Genomic DNA, 23,166 nt, shown 5'->3' with positions numbered 1-23,166 from the left:
ACTCATGGCACTAAAGCAACTTGGCTTTAGAGGGGTAAGAAAACAATAAATAGTTTTTAAAACATTGCTCAAACAGGTTTTCTGTGAAGTGTGGGAGCTGACTGTTTTGCTGAGGATGCCTGAGGCACAACAGACTGCCACGTTCTTGCCTATAACCTTACTGGCTCTACCAGAGTAACAGAAGAAAAGTCATGTTAGTGTCAGAGAAATGAGCCATGTGATGCAGACACATTGGGGGGCAGATCTGAAGAGTGACTACCTTTTCTGACCCCACACTAAAATCTTGAGGTTGGCAGTGAAGTGGCGGCAATAGGGAAGGTTATAACAAGAAAGAAAGGAAGAAAGAAAGAAGCCTTTGTAATCAAACCCGCTCAGTCTGTCTGCATGGAATCTGCATGCTAAAGAGGAGCATTTAACAATGCCTGCTGCTTGTACTGCTCACCTAAGTGGGCAGCCAGGGGAGCCTGTAAGAGAAACCATCGGCCGTCAGGTAATACTGATGTGAACACTGCTTTGGACCCAGGGGTCTAATCTGTGCCGGGCCCCGTGAATAATGGTCCGACAAGCATTAGTCTCTAGGAAAGTCCTTGGGCCAACTGCCAGGCCCACGCCTCACCACTTCCTTTTGTTTGGTAGTTTCTTCTTTGTTAAGACCATTCTGTACCTGTTAAGATTGCAGAGCAGTATTCTGCTGACATACCAAGCTGCAGTGCATTGATGTAAACTGACTATCTGTGTTTTGTTTTCCTTCGAATTGTATTGCAGGGCCTGCTCTGTCCCCATGAGCCAAATGTAAAGGTATCATGACGAGTTAGCATACACCAGATGACCCCAGGGCTTGCAGTGCAGATTAGCTTTCACTTTCACACCTCACTGGCCACAAATAAGAAACCTAATCTAAATGGCGTAACTTTGCATAACCGATTATTTTCACTGGGGTAATATGAGCTTACCAGTAAAAGCCACTAACCGCTGCTGATACAGGGAAGGCCTTCTTTTGGGGAGGAATGACCTAACGCCAGAACTTGGTGCAATGTGAGATCTGCCAGAGACAGGGAAGGGGTAATGCAGGGTGTAAACGCATGGGTTTGCTATAGGGAGGGCAAGCTAGATCATTCAATAGTCTTTTTCTTTGAATGGTGAAAAATTCATTGTGCTTTTTTACTTTTGGTTTATGACCCAACTTGTTTAAATAGTCAAAGTCAGGAGGAGTGTGAGAAAACACGGCGGCAGCAGCAAACTAAATAAAATCACAGGTTACTCTAATGTGCAAAAACAAAACAAAACATCACCATGTTTGGCCTTAGTGATTTTTTACAGTCCTTTTCCATACAACATCCCTCTCTCATTCTCAGGACTTCTGCTTCCATTTGACATCCCACCTGCCTGTTGTTCTCCCACCTCGATCAATACTCCCTCTCATCAAGATGGCCACTCACTTGACTTTGTCTCCTCTAAACATTGCCCCTTGATCTCTCCATTGCTGAGGTCCCTCTGTCCATCCACCAACCCATCTTCTTCCCTTCCACTAGCCCTCCATGATCTCCAGCTGATTTAGGTCCATGACTTCTCTGCCATCCTCAGTAGCCTTCCTCTACTCTCTCCCCCACGGCTCCATTGTTCCAGATGTCAAGTCACGACACTCCAGTGAATTCCAAATTGAATTAAAATAGGCAACAAAGACTGTATCTAGACTGGAAATTTATCCAAATCCAATTTTCTTAAAACCTCACTATCATCCCCAAGAACCATGAGCTGATCTTTTCATTTCCATTTTGGCCAAAACTCTTATGCGTGTGCTCTCACTCTATTTTTTTTCTCTCTTGGCCACATCGTTCATGTCATCATGGGAAATCAGAGGTTATTTATGTTCTTCCGTTTCAACAGAAGCTTATGTTTCTGCTGGGATTTTGTTCTAGACCCACACTGCTTCAGCCAAGTTGGTTATAAAAGAGGAGCTGGGAAGCGTGGGGAGGGAAACAACACTTTTAGCCTGAGCTACTATTGCCAGCGACTGACTCCAAGACAACATTTCAGTTTAGTCACATATAAACCTGCTCTGCATTAAAGCATTGTTACCTAGTTTGGTTTTATCAGGACGCCTGGAGTCTATTATTGACTCTGCTACTGACTTGCTGTGCGTCCTTGGGAAAGTCATTTAACATGCTATAGACCACTCTTCTCATATTTCACCAGAGTATTATGAGGCTTTACCTGTTTCTGTTTCTTAAACACACTGAGATCCTTGGATGAAAGGGGCTGTAAAAGTGCAACATGTTATTTTACTGTCATCAGGCACATGCACCTTCGGGGGAGTAAAGTTCCCTGAAAGGCGCAAGTCCTGTATATGTTGCTCACTAACTTCCCCATCTATTAGATTTTGACGGAGAATGCTTTCCTATCGACAGCTGAAACAGCACTGCTCCCGCACCAAAGACGAACTACTCTGAATTCTTGGCCATAGCAACAAGGGTTTCTTTGATGTTGGGTGTGATATACTTCATACTACCAACCATATAAATGGCAGAAATTGTCCCCTTTCTGGACAGGTGTGGGTTAGTGTTTAAGATCCCCAGATGAACATTGCTATGCAAGTCCAAAGTAGCAGCACTGCAGAACAAATGTAAAATGTAAACTTGATGTTGGCAAGAAATGACGGATCTGACAAAGGCTACGACTGGAATCAGTAGGCATGATACACTGTACTATATACACTGGCAGAATTGAGCACCGCATCATTAATATGACCTGAGTGTGAATAATAAACATGATAAGGGCAACAATGGACAAAAAAAGAAAAGCTCTAAATCTTACTGAACAGAAAGAGAAATAGAAATTGTGACTTCTTGACATAGTCAACATACTGAACTCTGACCCCTAAGAAGCACAGGGGACTACAAACCAACAGAATTTAAATTGGCTACAAATCCCGTTTTCTCATGACATTGGAGAGAAAACATGGGGACAGTTTCTTTTGGACACATGGGAGTTATAGCTGTGTCACTGCCTTCTACTGAGAATTCTACATTTTCCGTATAGTTACTCTATCACTGCTACCCTATGACCTTTCCTTACTTTCTCCCAGCGCACCAGAATCAGTGCTGACTAATACACTTCACTGATCAGTCCAAAACCAAGCGAAGGGGGAAAGCCTCCTACAGAGCTCTATAAAAGGAAGTTTAATTTGCGTTACATTGTGTCTTCTCTCCTATGCTAATCTAAATACAAGTGCCATTTTCACTTTGGGATATTATTCGCTGCCTCTGTTTCCATTGGCTAAAACCAGCATATTGCTTGCTGGTATTGCACTCCAGGAAAAAAAATGCACGTCCATACCTTGATTTCATTCAGTGCAGCAGGACTAGTACAGCTCCAAGAAATAAGGACAACAATCCTCAAATGAAAACATTTGCTTTGTAAGCTGAGGACAATTGAATGTTAATGGCTAATTTGGCTTTATCAGTTTTGGCACTGTGAAATACAGCAAACTTCATAACCAATGCTATTTTTTCAAAGTTTAATATTCACCTATAGCTTTGCAAGTGAAATGAGAAAAGATATATCAGTACACAAACCAGAACCTGGAGAAGTTCTTACATACACACACACACACACACACAAAAAGGATCTCCAGGCAAAATTTTGAATGGGAAATTTGAAGGGAAGCTTTTGCAGACACTGAAAAAGAAAATCTGCAACATGAGATCGTATTCCTTGAAGAAACACAGCTGATCAGCTGCATTCCCATATTTGACTTCTTCTGGTCTGTGTAAAATATAAACTTCACGCTAACCCTATGAAAACAGTCAACATGATAGAGAGACAACAGTCTGCTCCTAGCTGGTGAAAGGGGAAAAAAATCCCAGGCTGTCACTCTTCCCTTGCTGTGACCTTCATGCTCCACTGGATTTCTGAAGATACTGAAATCTTGGCAGGAAAGTGTACAGTCTGTGGGAACCAGGCACAACTGTGCAGGCTCGCTGCTGAGAATTAGGCCCAGTCAAGCTTTTTTCTTTCTTTCCTTTTTTTTTTTTTTTTTTGTGTGCCCTGTGCTATACATGTAAGATAATGCAGTGGAATGCTAGTTTCATGCTGGAAATTATTCAGGCCTCGTGCTCCAGGGCATAAGCTGACTGGCTGCAGAGGTCAGAAAGACATTTTTTCTACTTGTATATCACACTGCAGAACTGGTCAGGACATTATGCTTTTTTCTTTGCCTTCTGTGCTAGCGTCAGGTGTTAATTCCAACCAGGATCAAGACGGCAGAATGAGCCCATGTGCACTGCGCCAGTATAGCACCTGTTACCCAGCACTGAAGGCTGGCAATAGATACCAACAACAACAAATCATGGTTACTAACCTTTCGTAACTGTTGGCCTTCGAGATGCGTTGCTTATGTCTATTCCATGTTATGTTAGGTGTGTGCATGCCCATGTGCACGGCTACCGGATATTTTTACCTTAGTGATATCCGTAGGCCTGGCTGTGGCCTCCTCTGGAGCTCCAAGCTCATGCACCGGTGTATGTGATGCTGCCAGCCCTGCACCCCCTCAGTTCCTTCTTGCTATCAACTCCGACAGTGGGGATGGAGGGCAGGTCATGGAATCGACATGAACAACACATCTCGAAGAACAACCGTTACGAAAGGTTAGTAAGTGTTTTTTCTTCTTCAAGTGCTTGCTCATGTCGATTCCACGTGAGGTGACTTGCAAGCAGTATCCCTGGAGGTGGGCTCAGAGTTCATGGATGTGCTGTTTGCAATACTGCTCTGCCGAAGCAGGCATTGTCCCAGGCCTGCTGGGTGATGGCGAAATGGGATGTGAAGGTGTGGATCGAGGACCAGGTAACTGCTCTTCACAGGTCTTGGATCGGCAGCTGTGCCAGGAAGGCTGCCAATGAGGCTTGAGCCCTGGTAGAGTGGGCTGTAATGATCTCTGGTGGAGGTACCTTTGCCTGTTCATAGCAGAACTTGATGCAAGAGGCTATCCATGAGGAAATCCTCTGGGAGGAGACCAGCAGGCCTTTCATCCTTTCTGCCATTGCAACCAAGAGCTGCATTGACCTGTGGAAGGGTTTAGTCCTTTCGAAGTAGAAGGCCAAGGTTCGTCTAACATCCAGGGTGTGCAACCAACATTCCTCACTAGATCTGTGTGGTTTTGGGAAGAACACTGGGAGGAATATGTCCTGGTTGTTGTGAAACTGTGACACCATCTTTGGTAAGAAGGCTGGGTGGGGTCACAGCTGGACCTTGTCTTTATGGAACACTGTATATAGCGGTTCCAAAGTGAGCACTCTGATCTTGGAGACCCTTCTTGCTGAAGTCACCACCACCAGGAAAGAATGGTTACTTACCTGTAACTGTTGTTCTTCGAGATGTGTTGCTCATGTCCATTCCCAACTTAGGTGTGTGTGCACATCACATGCACCAGTGCCGGAAAACTTTTTCCCCTAGTGGTATCCGTATGAGCCAGCTCTAGTACCCCCTGCAGCAGCGCACACATGCGCCCCCATATAGGCGCCACCAGTTTCTCAGTCCTCTCAGTTCTTTCTTGCTGGAACTCCGACTGAGGGGAAGGAGGGTGGATGTGACAACCAGGGACCCCGGCCCGGGGTGGGTATAAAAATATTCAAACCCTTTAGCCAGTACATAATATTTTCTCTCTACCCTCTCAGAGGTGGGGGACAGAGAGGCCGGAGTTTGCCACAGGGCCTTGGCCAGTTGAAAAACTCCCTCATGGACCAGGAGGGCCACCATGCTAGGGACTGCCGAGGCCAAAATTCCAAGGAGCTTGTTGACTGGCTCATCCACCTCCTCTATTTTGAGGCCCAAGTTGGGGGCGACCCTTTTCAACAAGTCCTGATGTGCCTTGAAGTCATCTACCAGCACTGCAGCCGAGGGTCCTGCGACCACCTCGTCTGGAGATGATGAGTAAGAGGCCAGCAGCTGGGCTGGGGGAGGGACCTCTGCCCTGGGTGTGGTGGTTCCCCCCAGGCTCAATGCATGTGAGCCATCCCGGTCAGAGTCTGAATCCAGGTGCAGTGCCGAAATCTAGGGAATGGAGGAGTGCGGCGCCGATGTTCCTCTCCTGGAACTGGTTTGCGGCATGCCCACACAAAAACCCCACCAATAAGGCCACAGACCGGGCCATTGTCCCTGCAGCCACACTCCCATAGGCTTCCTATAAGTGCTAGACGAGCAGGGCCCTGGTGCCGGAGAAACATGTCTTGGACCAGGTGACCTTCAGTGTTCAGCCTGGTACCTGGTCTCCAGAAACCGACTGCGGGAGCCCGGTCCGGCGCTATCCTGACCCAGAGAGCTTGGTTTTTACTCCAGGGAGCGCGTATGCACCGGCAAATGGTGTCTCGAAGACAGAGACTGTCGAGCTGATCTGTCCCTTGACACATTACCCATTGGTGGCATGGGCAGTGTCAGCAGGTCCTTCACAGCCTGGAAGGTGTCAATGACACCACTAAGTGGTGAGGGCCTCTACCGCTACCAGGAATCAGAGGAGGACCCAGTGCTGGGGTCGATACTTGCAGTGGCGAGGGACCCTTCTGAGGCAGGGAGGAGTGGCGGCCCAACATGGGTCTCGCCTGATCCCCTTTGCCTTTCTCCACGGGCGAGCGACCGCGTTCTGCACGACTCTTCTTCCGACTCTTTTTCAGTACCGGAAATGATGACAGGTGCCAAGAGGAGGAAGATGACACCAGAGGCGCACTGCGCACCGAAGCCTTTGTGCTCAGTGCTGAGTCCGATCTGCTGGGCTCTGACACTGGTCTGAGTGCCGACTCCATCAGGATAGCCCAGAGACGAATATCTCTGTCTTTCTTAGTCCATGGGTGAAAACTTTTGCAGATTTTACACTTCTCACTAACATGCGCTTCACCCAAACGCTTTAAACAACTCTGATGCAGGTCGCTGTGTGGCATAGACTTTTTACAGGAAGCGCAGAGTTTAAATCCCAGGGAACGGGGCATGCCCCGACCCTGGGACTCTAACAACTAACTAGAACTAAGAAAACAAACTATGTACACTAGAAAAGAGAATAAACCACTATGTTTAGCGAGAGAACTTGCAAAGGCAAGAGACATTCCAGCACTGTCACTGGCGGCAAGAAGGAACTGAGAGGGAGGGAGGGGGAGCCGGCAGTGCCTATATGCGGACACATGTGCATGCCACTGCAGGGGGTGCTAGAACCGGCTCATACAGGTACCATTAGGGGAAAAAGTTTTCCAGCACTGGTTCATGTGGCGCGCGCACACACACCTAAGTTGGGAATGGACATGAGCAAGCACTCGAAGAAGGAAACTTTCCAGGAGAGCAGCAGCAGAGAACAGGCAGCCAAATGTTCGAAGGGGAGACCCGTGAGTCTTGACAGAACTAGGTTCAAGTCCCAAGGAGGTATAGGATCCTGACTTGAGGGTAAACTCTTTCCAGGGCTTTTAGGAACCTGATCGTCATGTCGTAAGAAAAGACTGATCTACCTTGGACCGGAGGGTGGAAGACCGAAATGACCGCCAGGTGAACCTTTAACGATGAGAGGGCCAGACCCTGATGTTCAAGATACAATGAGTAGTTTAATATAGACTGAATCGAAGCTTGGTAAGGAGAGAGAATCTGGTTTGAAGCCCAACAGGCGAATCTCTTCCATTTGGTCAGATATGTCGCTGTGGTGGAGGATTCACTGCTGCCCACCAGGACCTGCTGAATCTGAGCTGAGCAAGTCCGCTCGTCTGTGTTTAGCCATGCAAACACTGTGCTGTCTGGTGCAGGGACGCTAGGCCAGGATGTAGAAGATGGGTGTGGTTCTGGGAAAGGAAGTCCGGCCATAGTGGATGTTCCAGTGGGGTTGCTGTTGATAGCTTCAATAACATGCCAAGCCAGTATTGTTGTGGCCATGTAGGAGCTACCAGGATCACGTTCGCCTTTTCACGCTTGATCTTTATCAGGACCTTGTGGATCAGTGGTATTAGCAGGAAGGCTTACATGAGTGATCCCGGAAGAAGGAAGGCATTGGATAGGGAGCCTTTGTCAAGACCATGGATTGAGCAGAACTGGTGTCACTTCCTGTCCTGCTTGGACATGAAAAGGTCACTCGGAGAGTCCCCCAGTTCTGGCAGATAATGCTCACAACCTCCGAGTGGAGTGACAACCTGCGGCAAGATGGAAAGGACCTGCTGAGAAGGTCTGCTAGTGTCATCCTGGGACCTGGGAGATGTGGAACCACTGCATGAATGTCGTTCTGCACACGGTGGCAAATGGCCAGCTCCACCCTAGTGGGTCTCACGCTTTTGCCTCTCGTAGTGGGCCTGGGCATCACCAGCTCTCCTGACTCCCCAGGGAAGGGGGTAGGGACCCGGGCATGCCCGCTCCTCCGGGTCCCAGCCCAGGGGCCCTATGAGTAGCAGTTTTGTGCTGCTGGCACCGTATACAGAGCTGCAGTCTTTCCCCTGGGCTAATTTCCCCCTTCTGTCCTTCTGGCTCCTCCAGTCTTGCACTCTTGCCACCTAGGGCTGGGCTTCCTTACCCAGGCCCCCGTGCCTGAGGGAGTAACTCAGTCCTGCCAGGGGCAGGCTTCCCCCTCCCAGGCCCAGTACCTTTCTCGGCACTCCTTTCTGCTCTACTCCTCCTCCTCCTCCTCCGCACGGCACGGCACGGCACTCCTACTCCTCCCGGCTCACGCACTGTCTATCTAGACCAGAGGGTTTTTATCAAGCACCTGGCAGGGCCTTAACTGGCCTGAGCTGCTCCTAACTGCCCCCTAATGACTTCTGGCTAGTCTTCCAGGAACAGAGCCCTGAGCATTCTGGGGCTTACACACCTCCCTTCGAGCACTCTCCTACTGCCCTTTGCCCTCGCTACATCACAGCACAGAAGTTCCACAAGCGGAGAGCTTTTTGGCATATGGCTGATGAATGGGCTCCGCCTTGCTGGTTGACCTAGAACACCGCGGCAGTATTGTCCGTCAGGATTTGGACACCTCTGCCAGTCACATAGGGAAGGAACACCGACAAGCCAGACATATTTCCTTGAGCTCTCTGACATTTATATGAAGGCAGCGATCCTCCTGTGACCAGATGCCTTGTGTGCTGAGATAGTACAGGTGGGCTCCCCAACCTAAGTCTGAGGCATCTGAGGCCAGTGTCACAGAGGGGGATAATCCCTTGAAGGGTATGCCCTCCATCATTGAATGTGGGCTTGTCCACCAATTCAGGGATAACAAGACATGCAGCAGGACTGTGACCAAACGGTCCAAACTGTGTCTGCTCAGGGTGTATACCAAGGCCAGCCACAACTGTAGAGATCTGAGGCATAGAGATGCACATATCATATCATGTAAGTACAGGCTGCCAGGTACCCCAGCAGCTTGAGGCATGTCTGGGAGGTCATGAGAGGGTAGGCTCAAATGTGCATGATGAGATTTGTCATGGCTCGGAACCGAGGCTCCAGTAGGATAGTGGGTGGAGTCGAGAACTGTACCTATAAACTCTATCCGCTGGACTGGAGATAGAGTTGACTTCTGCTCGTTTATGAGTAGGCCCAGATGCTGACATGTGGCCCTTACCAGATCAAGGCTGCGACCTGCCCTTGATGAGCCCATTGTCCTGGTAAGATCTGTACCCCTCAACGACAAGTAAGCAGCCACTACTGCCATACATTTTGTGAAGACCCTTGGGGCGGATGAAAGGCCAAAGGGCAACGCTATAAATGGGTAATGGCTTTGGTCTACCATGAACTGGAAGAATTTCCCGTGGCTGGGGAAAATTGAGATGTGGAAATATGCATCTCTTAAGTCGAGGGCCGTGTACCAGTATCCTGGATCCAAGGAAGGGATGATGGAGGCTAGGGAGACCATGCAGAACTTCAACGTCTGGAGATACTTGTTGAGGCTGTGCAAGTCCAGGATAGGTCTGATACTTTCTTACCCTGAAAGCAAAAGGGGGTAACGGGAGTAAAACCCATTCCCCTTCATGTCTTGAGGGACTTCCTTTATGGCTCCCACCGCAGGAGGGTTTCCACCTCCTGCACTAGAAGTTGCTCCTGAAGAGGGACAGGGATGGGGGTGGGAGAGAGGGATTGAGGAAAACTGCAGGGTGTAGCCCGTTAAGTTGGTGTTGGTGGCAAGAAGGACAGGCTCTGCCATAGGACCTTGACCACCTTAAGCACCCCTTCATGTACTGGTAATGGAACCCTACCCGGCACCAGAGCAGGAGCACACTGAAGAGGCTGTCTGAAGGCTCCATTAGCTCCTCAGCCTCTAGGCCCAAATTTGAGGCAACCCTTTTAAGGAGTTCCTGATGGGCCTGAAAGTCATTTAATCAGATTGTGGGGGCAGGCCGGCAACCACCTCATCCAGGGAAAATGAAGATGATGGCACACCAGGGGAGTGGGTGGCATTTCCTCCTGTTGTAGGAGGACTGCCCTTGTCACTGTGTCTTCTGGTCCGGTGCTGGGATTGGAAGCCGAATCTTGACCCTGCACCAGGGCAGTCAGTGCCATGGACCACTTCTCAGACAACTGGTACAAGTAGAATCCTGGTACCACGGGGATCCTCCATGAATTCCAGCACGGCCACTGGACCGGCTATCGTCTCTGGGGCCAGCCTGCCACCGTGGAACCCACACCAAAATCTTGTGCATCCAATGGTCGGTGCTCTTGGGGTTGGGAGCTGGGTTTCCCTTCTGAGTCCGAGGAGGATGGATCTTCCCTCAGGGACCAACGTGGAGAAGACAGTGTTTCAACCTGGCTACAATGTGGTACCAGGGAATGATGCCGCGGGGAGGGAAGTCGGCGCAGTGCGGCCTGGGAGTGGTGCTGCTCTAGTGAGGAGCGCTGATAGTGTGGTGAATGGCGCGTCGGGAAATGGGGTGCTGGGGATTGGTGCCAGGAGGCCGGTGCCTGTTGCCACATCATCGGCAACCAGTGTTGAGAGGAGAAAGACCAGTACCAGTGCAACCAAGATAAGTGATGCCCCACTGCAGACACGTGGCTTGGTGCTGGGGACCGGGAGCGCACTGCCAGAGACCAGTGCCACAAAGGGGGAGACCTTCATCAAGCAGGGGACCAGGGCGTTATGGACCGGTGCCAGGATTCAGGGGAGCAGCGCCTGTCAAGTGTCCACTGTGGTGGTCCCATCATGGATTTTCCCCTGGACACAGAAGGCTTCACCGACCCCGGTGTGGAGGGAAGGTCCCATTGGGTGGGGGGCACTGATAGGGCCATAAGGTCCCTAGCTGCCTGAAAGACCTCCGGCGTCAACAGCACCACTAGCTGGAGGGGCCCCCTTCCGCTCCCGGGAATCGGAGGTGGTTCCCTCAACGGGCTTGAAATCCTAGGTGGAGAAGCCGGTTCCTGCCGTTCTGATTCAGGCAATTGGCCCAACAAGAGTCCTTTGCCCGACCCCACTTTCTTGGCGTGGGAGAATGACCTCTTCTACCGTTTCTTCGGTATGGGTGAAGTCAAAAAGGACCTGGTGCCAGTGGTGTGGTCTGAACCAATGCTGATGTACTCAGCGGGAGTGGGATGGTTCTGAGGCTGGTCTAAATGCTGCCTCCATCAACAGGGCTTTCAGGTGAATGTCCCTATCTTTCTTAGTCCATGGCCTGAAGCCCTTACAGATCTTGCACTTACTTCTTCTGTGCATCTCCCCTAAACACTTTAAGCAACTAAGGGCTTGTGGAAGACAGAACAGCTTGAAGCCCAGGGACCAGGTTATGCCCCATCCCAAGGCAAACGTCCCTAGCGGGACCATTAATATCTAGTTTTCTAACTTTTAACTAGATACAAAAAACTAATTTACAACAACTATAAGGCAACTACAAAGCAGTTGCAACCGCAAGAGAGAGAGAGAGTTCCAGTAACTGAAATGGGCACTGAGAGGGTGCAGGGCCAGCGGCGCCTGATATACCAGTGCATGAGCGTGGGGCTCCAGAGCCAGTCCTACAGCAAAGTCTCCAGTAGCTGTACATGTGGGTGTGCACACACCTAAAGTGATCGACAGGAGCAAGCACTTGAAGAAGTAGTTCCCACTGAGTCAGAGCTGACCCTATGACATGCACACTGCTACCCACCGCAGAGCTGTTAGATCCAACAGGTTCTACCCAGGATGGAAGCTTATTATTTACAGCCAGTCGCAACTGGAATGTCATCACCTTTCTAGCAGCGTGCTCATAAATGATGAGGAATAAGAAACCTTTAAATGGAGATTGTCTAATTGTCGTTCATTTAAGCCATGTGTGCTGCTTACAACTCAGGTGAGATTTTGTAACATAAACAAGGAACCACAAGTGCAGGGCTGGATTTACACCTTACACTCTCCTAGGTACAGCATCTTCAGCACCCCCGCCCTCTCCTCCCCAGCCTACTGCTGACCTTCAGGTTTTCCACACAGGTGAGAGGGGAGGGCGATGGGGCAGAGAGGGGCTGGCCGGGTCAACTCTGCACAGGGGTGGGGGGGTAGAGAGGCTGGGACGACTGGTTTGGCAAGTTCCAGGTGGGGGGAATATGCTGATCCTGGGCTCCAGCTTCTGTGTAGTAATCTGCCACTGTTTAGGCACCCCTAGAACACCAGCACCCCCAGGCACGTGCCTACTGTGCCTAACTAGATATCCGGCCCTGCCAAAGTGGCTTTCTTACACTCGTCATAGGGCTACATTGACTGGAATCTTTATTCATTACATATAAAGATTACTGGAACATGTTCCCAATATCCCAGAAAGAAGCTGAGTTGTCCCTGACTTCACTCAGCTTCAAGTGAGCACCATTTCTGGAAGAGCTGGCAAAAGTGATTCCTATTAGAATGACGGATATGCTACAGCATGTGAACAAGGGTATCTGTACTCATGACTGGGCAGTTTCTAGTAGTTAAAATGGGACTGAGAGTCAGGACTTCTAGGTTCTATTCCTGCAGCTAACTCAATATCTGACCCTGGACAAGGCTTGTATCTTCTGGATGCATGAGTTGATCTATCTATAAAATGGATATGAACAATACCTGCCTGTTATGAGACTTAAGGATTGTCAACCACTTGAGAACAAAAAATACAGTACCTCAAATTAAGATACTAAAGAAGTGCAATTTGCCCTTGATAAATTAGTACAAACCCTGCTGATGATTAAACAATGTTGTGCAAAATTGCTGACACTAGAAGGGAGACTCACCTCTTACAGACATCCATATGGAGTTTGAAACTGAAAACACTATGTAACTGCTAGGTATAATCATTAATGAAGCCTGCCAGCTCAAACTCAAAACAATCCCATGGACAAGTATCTTTTGAGGTCAATTCACTCCTTCAGCTCCCTAGAAAGAGAGAATAATACCAGCTCTACTTCCCAGTCAGAATCTAAGCGATACAAATTGCAGATTATATCTAAATTGCAAGGCCCAGGATAAACGCTAAGATTAAGAGGGTTTTACCCTTTGTGTTGAACAATTGGACTTCGAAGCAAGAAATCAAAAGCTCCACAGTGGACAAGCATCAGACTGATTTTTCATCTCAGGGTGAGAGGGTGGAAGCAATAAGCAGCTAACTCACATCTGGGAAAACCATGAATGCTGTTAATCATAGGTCTTTCCTCACCTGCAGGTGCTGACAAATTGCATCCAATGGATGAGCCTTTTATTAAACCACAGAGGGTTTCAAAGTGATATTACGTTTCGCAAAGTAATGAAGCTGGTAAAAAACACTGCATATGGTCCTTGTTATTTCTTTATGTACATAGCGCTAGTTGCTTTACACACACACAGCAAGACACATCCCTTCCCAGAGAGATTACAGAGCCAAGAAGTAGGAATTGGAGACACAACGCTACAGGCCCAATGGTCTTTTATAGCTACAATGTTGTGGCTCCTGTGAATTTCAGTTTTTTACACTCTGCTGATCTTGTGAGTCATGCTGTAGTTAAAAAGGTAACTGAGTGACAAATGTTATTTCAAAGAGGTGGCACAGCCCCAGTGGGAAAATCCCTCTGTCTCTGGGGAAGAAGAAAGACCTTATACAATACGGCCCTTTTTAATCTTCCAGGTTTTGTGCAGAGCATAATGGAAAGCACAACAGTTACATTAAAACCCCATGATTATTGCTCTTTTGTTAAATTTTTGTCAGGCCTTCACAAGCTCAGAAAAGGGACCACAAAACAAAATTGCTCTGGTCCCGCTTCCAAGACACGATAAAACGAGGAGACGACTACTCAGCTTACAAGTTTGTGAGAAAGGAGATGGCTGGAAGTTCTCATCCTCGTCTGGACCGAAAGCACAACCCACATAAAAGGGACAAAAAAGCCTGCTGATCAGTTTGCTTTGACAGAAGCTCACGAGAGACGTGCACATTTTCAACCTAAACAACAGCTTGAAGGATCTATATTATTAATTTATCAACTAATATTGCTGGAGTTCCCAGGCTGGCTTCAAAGCTTCTTGCAAAGTGCCCCAAGCACAGAATTTTTCATCTAATCATAAAGCCTTTATCTTTGCCCCAGCTGAATGGTTTGCTCCGTGCCATGCTCACTCTGAGAAAATCAGAGCTTTCACATGATGAGCTTCACAGCCATGAGGGTTATTACCTTAACCGCACAGAGATGGAAACATTTGCTGAAACTGCTGTGGCATTTCAGCTTCTAACTTGGTGGTTTCCTCTCACCCCCAGTCCCACACTAATGTCTTTCAAAAAGGCTGGAGAAGTGGCTTTGAAACTGAAAGGGTAAAGAAAGTTAGATATCAGATCTCCAGACAATGAAATATAGCAGCTAACTCACATCCTGTAAGACTTAGGCAGAGGTTATAAGTTAAATAGGACATCAGTAAAGATGAAATGATTTGCTCACTGGGGATCAGAAGATTCAGTGAAGTGAAAGAAACTGAACTTATGTAGATAGTCACAAGAAACAGAGGGAGGTTCAGATGAAGAAATGGTTCAGAGATGTGTTTTTCTTTTCTGCATGTTTGATTTTGGAGGGGGTATTATCATCATTTGTTATACAGTAGTGCCTACAAGCCTCAACCGAGATCAGGGCCCCAGCTGTGCTAGGCACTGTACAAACACATTGCGGGAAATAGCCATGGACCCAAATCGCTTTGAAGCTAAATAGACACAACAGACAAAGGGTGGGAAAGGAAACAGAGGCCCAACGAGGGGAAGTGACTTGCTCAAGGTGACCCAGGAGCTCAGTGGTAGATTCAGGAATAGAATCCAGATCTCCTGAGTTCTGTGCAGTGATTTATCCACTGGACAATCCTGCCTTCCAAGCAGGTAGGGAAGAAGTCTTTCTAGGTTCAATGGAAGAGCGACATTTCACACCAGATGTTCAAACATCAGCTCACAAGCACTTTGCCATTCCAGTTTGAAGCTTGAACTATGTATCCAAGTAGAACAAAACCAAGCACATCTCGAGATGGACAGGCACTCCTGGCTCAGAATGTGTCTGCAGGCCCTCAGGCCAGCAAGAATTTTACAGACAAGTTATAAGCCCATAAAGACTGTGTTCTTGCATAACAAGAATAACTTTTTAGCCATCCGTTTTCTCTTTCAATCACAATGACCACGCACTTGCAGTACAAAGGTTACCAGAGCTGTGAAGCTAATATCTTGCATTGCATATCTCTTCAGTTCATCACCACTGGAACTGTAACATTGCCTATATGATATTGCATACAGCAGTATTACTCTCAGTGGAAGGTCTCATAGAATCAGAGAAGATCAGGGTTGGAAGGGACCTCAGGAGGTATCTAGTCCAACCCCCTGCTCAAAGCAGGACCAACTCCAAATAAATTATCCCAGCCAGGGCTTTGTCAAGCTGCACCTTAAAAACCTCTAAGGACAGAGATTCCACCACCTCCCTAGGTAACCCATTCCAGTGCTTCACCACCCTCCTAGTGAAAAACTTTTTCCTAATGTCCAAACTAAACCTCCTCCACTGCAACTTGAGACCTTTGCTCCTTGTTCTATCATCTGCCACCACTGAGAACAGCCTAGCTCCATCCTCCCTGGAACCCCCTTTCAGATAGTTAAAGGTTGCTATCAAATCCCCCCTCACTCTTCTCTTCTGCGGACTAAACAAGCCCAGCTTTCTCAACCTCGCCTCATAAGTCATGTGCTTTAGCCCCTTAATCATTTTCATTGCCCTCCACTGGACCCTCTCCCATTTGTCTACATCCTTCCTGTAGTGGGGGGCCCAAAACTGGACACAGTGCTGCAGATGTGGCCTCAGCAGTGCCAAATAAGGGGCCATAATCACTTCCCTCGATCTCTTGGCAATGCTCCTATTTCCATGTCCTGAATATAGCTCCACTGTCACAAATGGTTTTTCACTGGCAAAAATGTGATTAGTCCAGACATCATACTCCAGCCAGAAAAAAGAAATGAGAGTCCTGAACCTCAGTCCCATTGCAAAAGAACATTAAATAAACAAACACAGCACTATATAGTTCAGGGTTCTCAAACTGGGGTCATGACCTCTCAGGGGGTCATCAGGTTATTATTGGGGGGTTGCGAGCTGTTAACCCCCACACATGATGGTAAGAGTGACATGGCATGGGGGGGTCATCATGTTTTTTGCGGGGATCATCACAGCCTGAAATATTTTCAACGGGGGTCCCAGCAAAAAAAGTTTGAGAACGCCTGTTTGAAATGGAAATGGAACTATCCCCGGCTGCTTCACTAGAGTTCACATGAGATTTTATTGGGAGAGATTTCATAGAACCACAGGAGGCAGAGAAGAAAGACCTAGGGTATGTCTATACTAACTGCGGCAAAGTCGCCACCGCCAGATCGGTCTTTCTGGATCGATTGAGCAGTCAGTGTAGACCCATTCAATCGATTAGGACGTCGACTGAGTAAAACAACTCCCTCAAGTAGCGTGGCGCAGTGCAGTGAAGACGGTGCGCAGAAGAGAAGCACAGCAGTTTGCGTAACTCCCATCGACTGCCGCCGAATCTCCAGGTAAGTGCAGACCAGGGCCTAGTAAATCATCAGCCTCTGCCAACACAGGCTTGTTCCCTACATTATCTATTTAGTGCTGTAGCCAGACTAGTTTTAAATGTCCAAGCAGTAGGGTTCTTCTGCTTCCCTTTAGAGATCATTCCATGCCTAGCAGGCAATAATCTCACCTACCAAGGCGCTCGGGAAGCCCACCAACAAAAAGTGCTGGTAAAAGTGGAGATGGGTATTGACATGGGGGGGTCTCAAATTTTAAAATTACTTTAGAATTTCCTGGATTTCAACCTAATGTATGTGTGTGTATACAGACCCACACACACACAGACACACACAGACAGACCCCCCCACACACAATGCCTCCGCTGAGCCATATCTTTAGTAACCGATAGACGTTTACAACCTGCGCTTCATAAAGTCTCCCAATCAAGCTGGTTTGGTAACTGACCTTAGAAGTCCCCAGGCAGCTCCTAAAGACTTCTCTAGGCCTTTCGAGATGAGCACAGGGACCCACATATGGATTACATAATCTAAGGTCCATCTTCTAATCTCAGAGACATGCACACCACTTCCACTCACTTCAGATGCACATGTGTATCTGAGAGAAGAGCAAGCTGTACAGACAGGACTGCTCAGAAATATGGAGTACAGCAGATGGCCTCTTTTCAAATGTATGTAAATAGCACATTTTAACTGCAATCATAGAATCACAGAAGATGAGGTTTGGAAGGGACCGCAGGAGGTCATCTAGTCCCACCCCCTGCTCAAAGCAGGACCAACCCCAACCGCACTACTGCTGCCTTTGGTGGATTATCTCTAATGAGCTTTGAGGAAGAAGGGTTCTTATTTGGTGTAAACACATGGAATTCAACTGAAACCAGTGGAGTTGCTTCTGCTTATACAAGCAAGGTATCTGGTTTCCAGTTCTGAAGTGGGGCGTCAGGAGTAAAACAGAAAAATGGGGAGATCCTTGCGGGTCTCTGTTCATGCATAAAGAATGGGCCTTGAGTAGAAGCCATCTGGACTTCTCTAAAGGGGAGTTCACTGAGGGAGATCCCTTCACCTCCAGAGGCAGAGCCTTCCATAGAACAGACCTCACTAACAATACTGAATGCTGATGGTTATCCAGGCTTACTACAGAGGCCTGAAGATGCAGTTCTCAACAGAGATGCAATGGTTACACTGGGAAAGACAGCAGGGCAATTAGTGAATTGCACCTTATGAGGTCCAATCATTTGTACAAAACAATAAATCCTTTAGAAGTCAAAACACAAAGCAGAGCAGAGGAAGAAGAGCTTGCTGGTGAACCTTTCCTTCAGCCTGCAGGGAGAAGTCACACAGAGGTAACTAGCATTTGCACTTGTTTTAACTGAGAAAGATTTGATCTCATGACTCAGGAACAAAGCAAGTCCAATTCCTCTCAGCTCCAAAGAGAGATCCCCCATCCATGCCAAGGGAGCTGATAAGAAGAAGTGCACTTTATAACAATCTTGGATACCAAAGTGAACTAGTGGCTATTTTTAATGTATTCTGAATTACATGCATTAATTGTTACAGTGACATTATTTGCTGACACTTATCAAATCATTTACAGAATATGAATCTGAGAGACAAAACTAGCCCCTGCTCTGCAAGACAGGGAGTCAAGCAGGATGGCACATTGCTTCCTGCAACACACAGACAATACTTATCTGTGACTGACTATCACAGCTGATAATGAACCTCCAGCTCTGTGGCAGTGGAACAGAAACTTTCTTCATCCAAGAGCCTGTGGTTCAGAGGCCATTAAGCTGAGCTCCATGAAGACAAGGAAGGAGGGTGACACAGGTCAGAAAGCCATATTGCCCAGCTGACCCTACTGAATAAACACTATACAGAGTTTGGGCTTTGCCATTTGTTACTTGGAAATCTCTGCACTAGCCTTGGCCAGGCTGCCAAGGGAATTTCTGTGCTATAAGGACAGTAGAAAGCTTTCGATTGCCCAGCTGCAGTAGATACTTCCTTGCAGAAGTGACAGCTCTCCTGCCAGGGGAGCACCAGAGCCAGCTCATATTCAAAGGCCATGGTCCTTAAGCCTGTCAAGACAGAGTGAGAGTACATAATGTGGAGGGGATGGAGGGATGGCTGAATGGTTTAAGATCTAGTCTGTCCTTCATTCATCCTGAGTAAACACAATTAATGCCATTAAGTTTGCTGTGGGAAGTGCTGTGGGCCCTTTCAGACAACATCTTAAAAATGAAGTTTTGAATACTCTGTGTTCGTATTAAAGACCCCAAGGAACAGCAGGGTTTTGCGCCCTTGTGTTTTGAGAGGGGGATTGTTAAAAATGCCCCACCAACACTGTTGTGCAGCATGATCTGCACTGGTAGCCTACATTTCAGAGGCCCTGAGCACCCACAATTCCCACTGAAATCAGGCAATAGCTAGTGATGAAGTGATTCCTGCAGGCATAGAGTTGTAAAGGGGTTTGGGTTCCCATTGGGAGGAAAGATACTATAAAATTTAAATTAATAATACAAGCCCAGAGACATCTGAATCTTCTCGGTCCTGTGTACAAGTCAGCACTGAAATACCACATCCTTACAATATGGCTGAATCTAACACAAGAGATAGACGAGATCGACAGGGTGGATTAGACAGCCTGAAAGGCAGCAGCAGAGAAGCAGTAGGGCGTAAGCCAATAAGCTACTTGTAACATCCAACAAACAAAGAAGATTTTGAGCTAAAACTACACAAGTTCAGCAACTACTTGTAGACACATCAAAGTATAACATATCCATGTATGTAGACATATCCATGTATGACAAGATAACAATGTATAACAACCTGTAGACATATCCGTGTATAACAAGATACCGCAACATTATCTAGGCAGCCTTTTATAGAGAACGATGCTGCATCTCCGCATGCTGGAGTCCTTACCTGTATGTCACCTCGCGATTTTATATGTAGATTTACCGGTCACTTCCCTGTAAATATCTTTTCAAAAATACAAACCAGTTGGACACAAAAGCAGGGCCCGTCCCCTGGCATAAATGTGTGTGTATAAATGCAGCTCTTTCACCTTCATAACATACAGGGGCAGCATTTCTTCCGGAGCGAGAAGGATACATCATGGATTATGCATTGCTTTTTACAACATAAATAACCATGATTGAAGAGCAGCCCAAATTACAGAACTGAAAAGTTAAGCAGCTCCAGCATCTGTGTCAGGAACTGGGGTGTAGTTGTAGCCGTATTGGTCCCAGGATATTAGAGAGACAAGGTGGGTGAGGTCATATCTTTTATTGCACCAACTTCTGCTGGTGAGAGAGACAAGCTTTTGAGCCACACAGAGCTCTTCTTCACATCTGGGAAAGGTACTCCCTGAGTCACAGCAAAATGCAAGGTGAAACCAATTGTTTAGCATAAATAGTTAGCACCATATTCTAAGGGACGGTTCAGGTTAGGTGGTGCAAAGGTGTTAACGAGCCACTCTGCCTTGAATGGTCCCTTGGAATATGAGCTATCCACCTTGCATTTAGCTGTGATGCTGGGAGTTCCTTTCCCAGACCTGAAGAAGAGCTCTATGTAAGCTTGAAAGCTGGTCTCTCTCACCAACAGTAGTTGGCCCAATAAAAGTTATTATCTCACCCACCTTGTCTCTCTCATAAACTCGGGGGTCAGTTTTATACCATAAGCCACATACCCAACTGCAGTTATTAAAGATAATCTAACAGGAGTTTGCAGCATTAATAGCCTTAATAGCATTAATAGCCTTTATTTGTTCTGATGGCTTTTTACTAGGTTCCAGGTTTTATGGAATTCTCAGCAATCCCACTGCTAGAGGTTACAAGGCTGGTTAGAAGAAAAGTAACCAAGAAGCCTGCCTCTGTTTTTAGAAAAATACTAAAATCTATTCTAAAAATGAAACCCCAGGAACGAGTACATCATCGGATATCTGAATACCCCATTTGTCCTGATGCAGTAGCTGACCCAGATTACGTCCACACCATCTGCGGACCACTCATTTTCTGAGATTTACAGATACTGTTTCAACAGTTTTTGAAATCAGATATAAGTGGAATTCTAGGAAAGCACACAATGATGTGCTTTCCCAATATTCATTGCCTTCGGGACAAAATTTGCAAGTTACACAGTGCTGGGAGACCCTGCTAGCTATTTACTAGAGGGAATGAAACAGAAGATACTGAAACGCTAGACTTGGCTCATTTACCCATCAAGGAATGCTCCCTTTCTACTTAGGTTTGTATATTTCTTCTCTTCCTCTCTTTTAAACCCTAATAAGGTAAGAGATGTTACAAGTCACAAGACGGCTTATATTACAGTTTTCAAAGGAATTGATTTCAGCGTTAATGTAATGACTGAAACAGTGTAAGTGGAAGAGATCAGAGTATGGAGACGATTCAGACCTGCCACAATCAAGAATTACTTTTAAAAAAAAATCCAAGAGTATCCAGTGGCAAACACAATCTGGATCTATCAGCTGGCAAGGAAGTGAACTAATCTAACAGATTCTGAGACAAAATAACCTAGCCTTCAAAACCAAAGACCCTTCCCCATCAGTGTAATCAATAGTTATCAGAACAACAGAGTCATAATTAACCATGCTTTATCATTAAAATAGCACGTGCTAGGCAGAGAAAGGCGGAACAAAGACAATACTATATCTGTGAGCATTAAGGTTAAAAGAAGATCCCAAACCAGATGCTAACACTCTTCATGGGCATCTGTGCTATTCAGACTTGTTCACCAACATTTCTAAAGGACATTAACACATTCCAAAAGATACACTCCTTTGTGAAACCTTTCCTAAGTCCAGGTGGGAATCCTGGGAACTCAAAGCAAGACCAACTGACATGAAACCTGAGTACTACAATGGTGTCTGCTGGGCACAGATATCAAATAAGCAGTACTGATAATTCAGAAAGGAAGTGTCCTACCTGACAACGGCTGAAGACATCTGCTAGGGTCACTTGAACATTGAAGTGCTTCAGAACCTGGAGGGCTTGCTCCTTTGCTTTTTCCGAGCAGTCTACAGAGAAACACCTTCCTTCTCCTACCTGGGACTGCAGCTTCAAAAGACAAAATCACACACCAAAGAGATGACAAATAAATGCACTCACACCGCTGGCATCTGGGCTCATTCTTATATGTAAGGTTTGGTTTTAATAACAAAGTTTGATGTTATTGGGTTAACTCACTAAATTCAAATTTAAAAATACAGAAGGTAATTTAACACACAGTCATCGTCTGCACTAGCACTTATGCTGGCAAAACTTGTCACTCAGGGGTGTGAAAAAACACACCCGCGTGACATAAATGTTGCCAGCATAAGCACTTGTGTAGCCACGTTATGAACATGAGAGAGGTCTCCTATCAACATAATAAAACAGCTCAATATGCAGCTGTAGCTATGCTGTCCACACGAGCGCTTATGCTAGCAAAACTTATGTTGTTCAGAAGGGTGTTTTTTCACACTCCTGAGCGACAAAAAAGTTGCTGATATAAGTGCTAGTGTAGACAAGTCCTTAGTCACCTTTGTCAAGAATATAATGTTCAGACTATACCAAATATGATAGCCAGTTTGAATTCCCCTTTAACTTAGATATGCAACTGGAGTGGTGCTCTCTAGCATGACAATGGGGGGTTATATGTAAACACTGCTCTCATACCAAGCCCAGCTGGAAGATCGTACAATGACAGGAGAAAAACCAAGCTCAGAAATGAGGAGCTAACACTTGGCAATAGCCTGGCCCCACTCACTCTCTCTAGGTTTAGCTGCACTGCACCTTTTTACCTCGAGTTAGCTGGTTGCCATTTAGCTTGGGTAGTGAATGTGTACACTCCCCATATGTGTGTTCCACATACAGATTTAGCACAGAGGTTTGTATCCTGGAACACACATCTGGGGAGTGTCCAGACTAGCCTTTATAAATGTGTTAACTACTTTGAGATAATTGGCAATCATTTAACTTTAGTGAACAAGTCTAGTGTATGCTGTCATTTTGTAACATACACAAGGGGTGTACAAACGCTATGTATCAAATGGTAGCAGCCAATTTCCAATACAATACTCTACATCCTGAAGTAGTTATTTTCCTATTGCAGTTCCCTCACTCTGCCTCCTACCAATCAGTCTGATTGTGAAGTATCTACAGAGACAGAAGTGTTAAAAGTAGAGTCAATGGAAGATCTACTTCTTTTATGACTGCAGCATTGAGCCCTAAAT

General features: G+C 46.7%; 1 protein-coding gene across 7 annotated transcripts in view; it reads right to left on the bottom strand.

The window, feature by feature from the left end:
• Window positions 1-23,166, bottom strand: part of EXD3 (exonuclease 3'-5' domain containing 3) — a 505,315-nt gene that overhangs the window by 238,931 nt on the left and 243,218 nt on the right. For all 7 annotated transcript variants that reach the window (XM_067561577.1, XM_067561574.1, XM_067561576.1 and 4 more), the window contains one exon: window positions 21,878-22,009. In XM_067561577.1, the coding sequence (XP_067417678.1) occupies window positions 21,878-22,009 (132 nt within the window). The remainder of the gene's footprint in view (window positions 1-21,877; window positions 22,010-23,166) is intronic.

Source organism: Emydura macquarii, unplaced genomic scaffold, assembly GCF_026122565.2.
Source record: "Emydura macquarii macquarii isolate MOO-44397 ecotype Brisbane River unplaced genomic scaffold, CSIRO-AGI_Emac_v2 contig_2417, whole genome shotgun sequence".
NCBI lineage: Eukaryota > Metazoa > Chordata > Testudines > Chelidae > Emydura > Emydura macquarii.
This window is presented reverse-complemented; position numbering and strand designations above follow the sequence as displayed.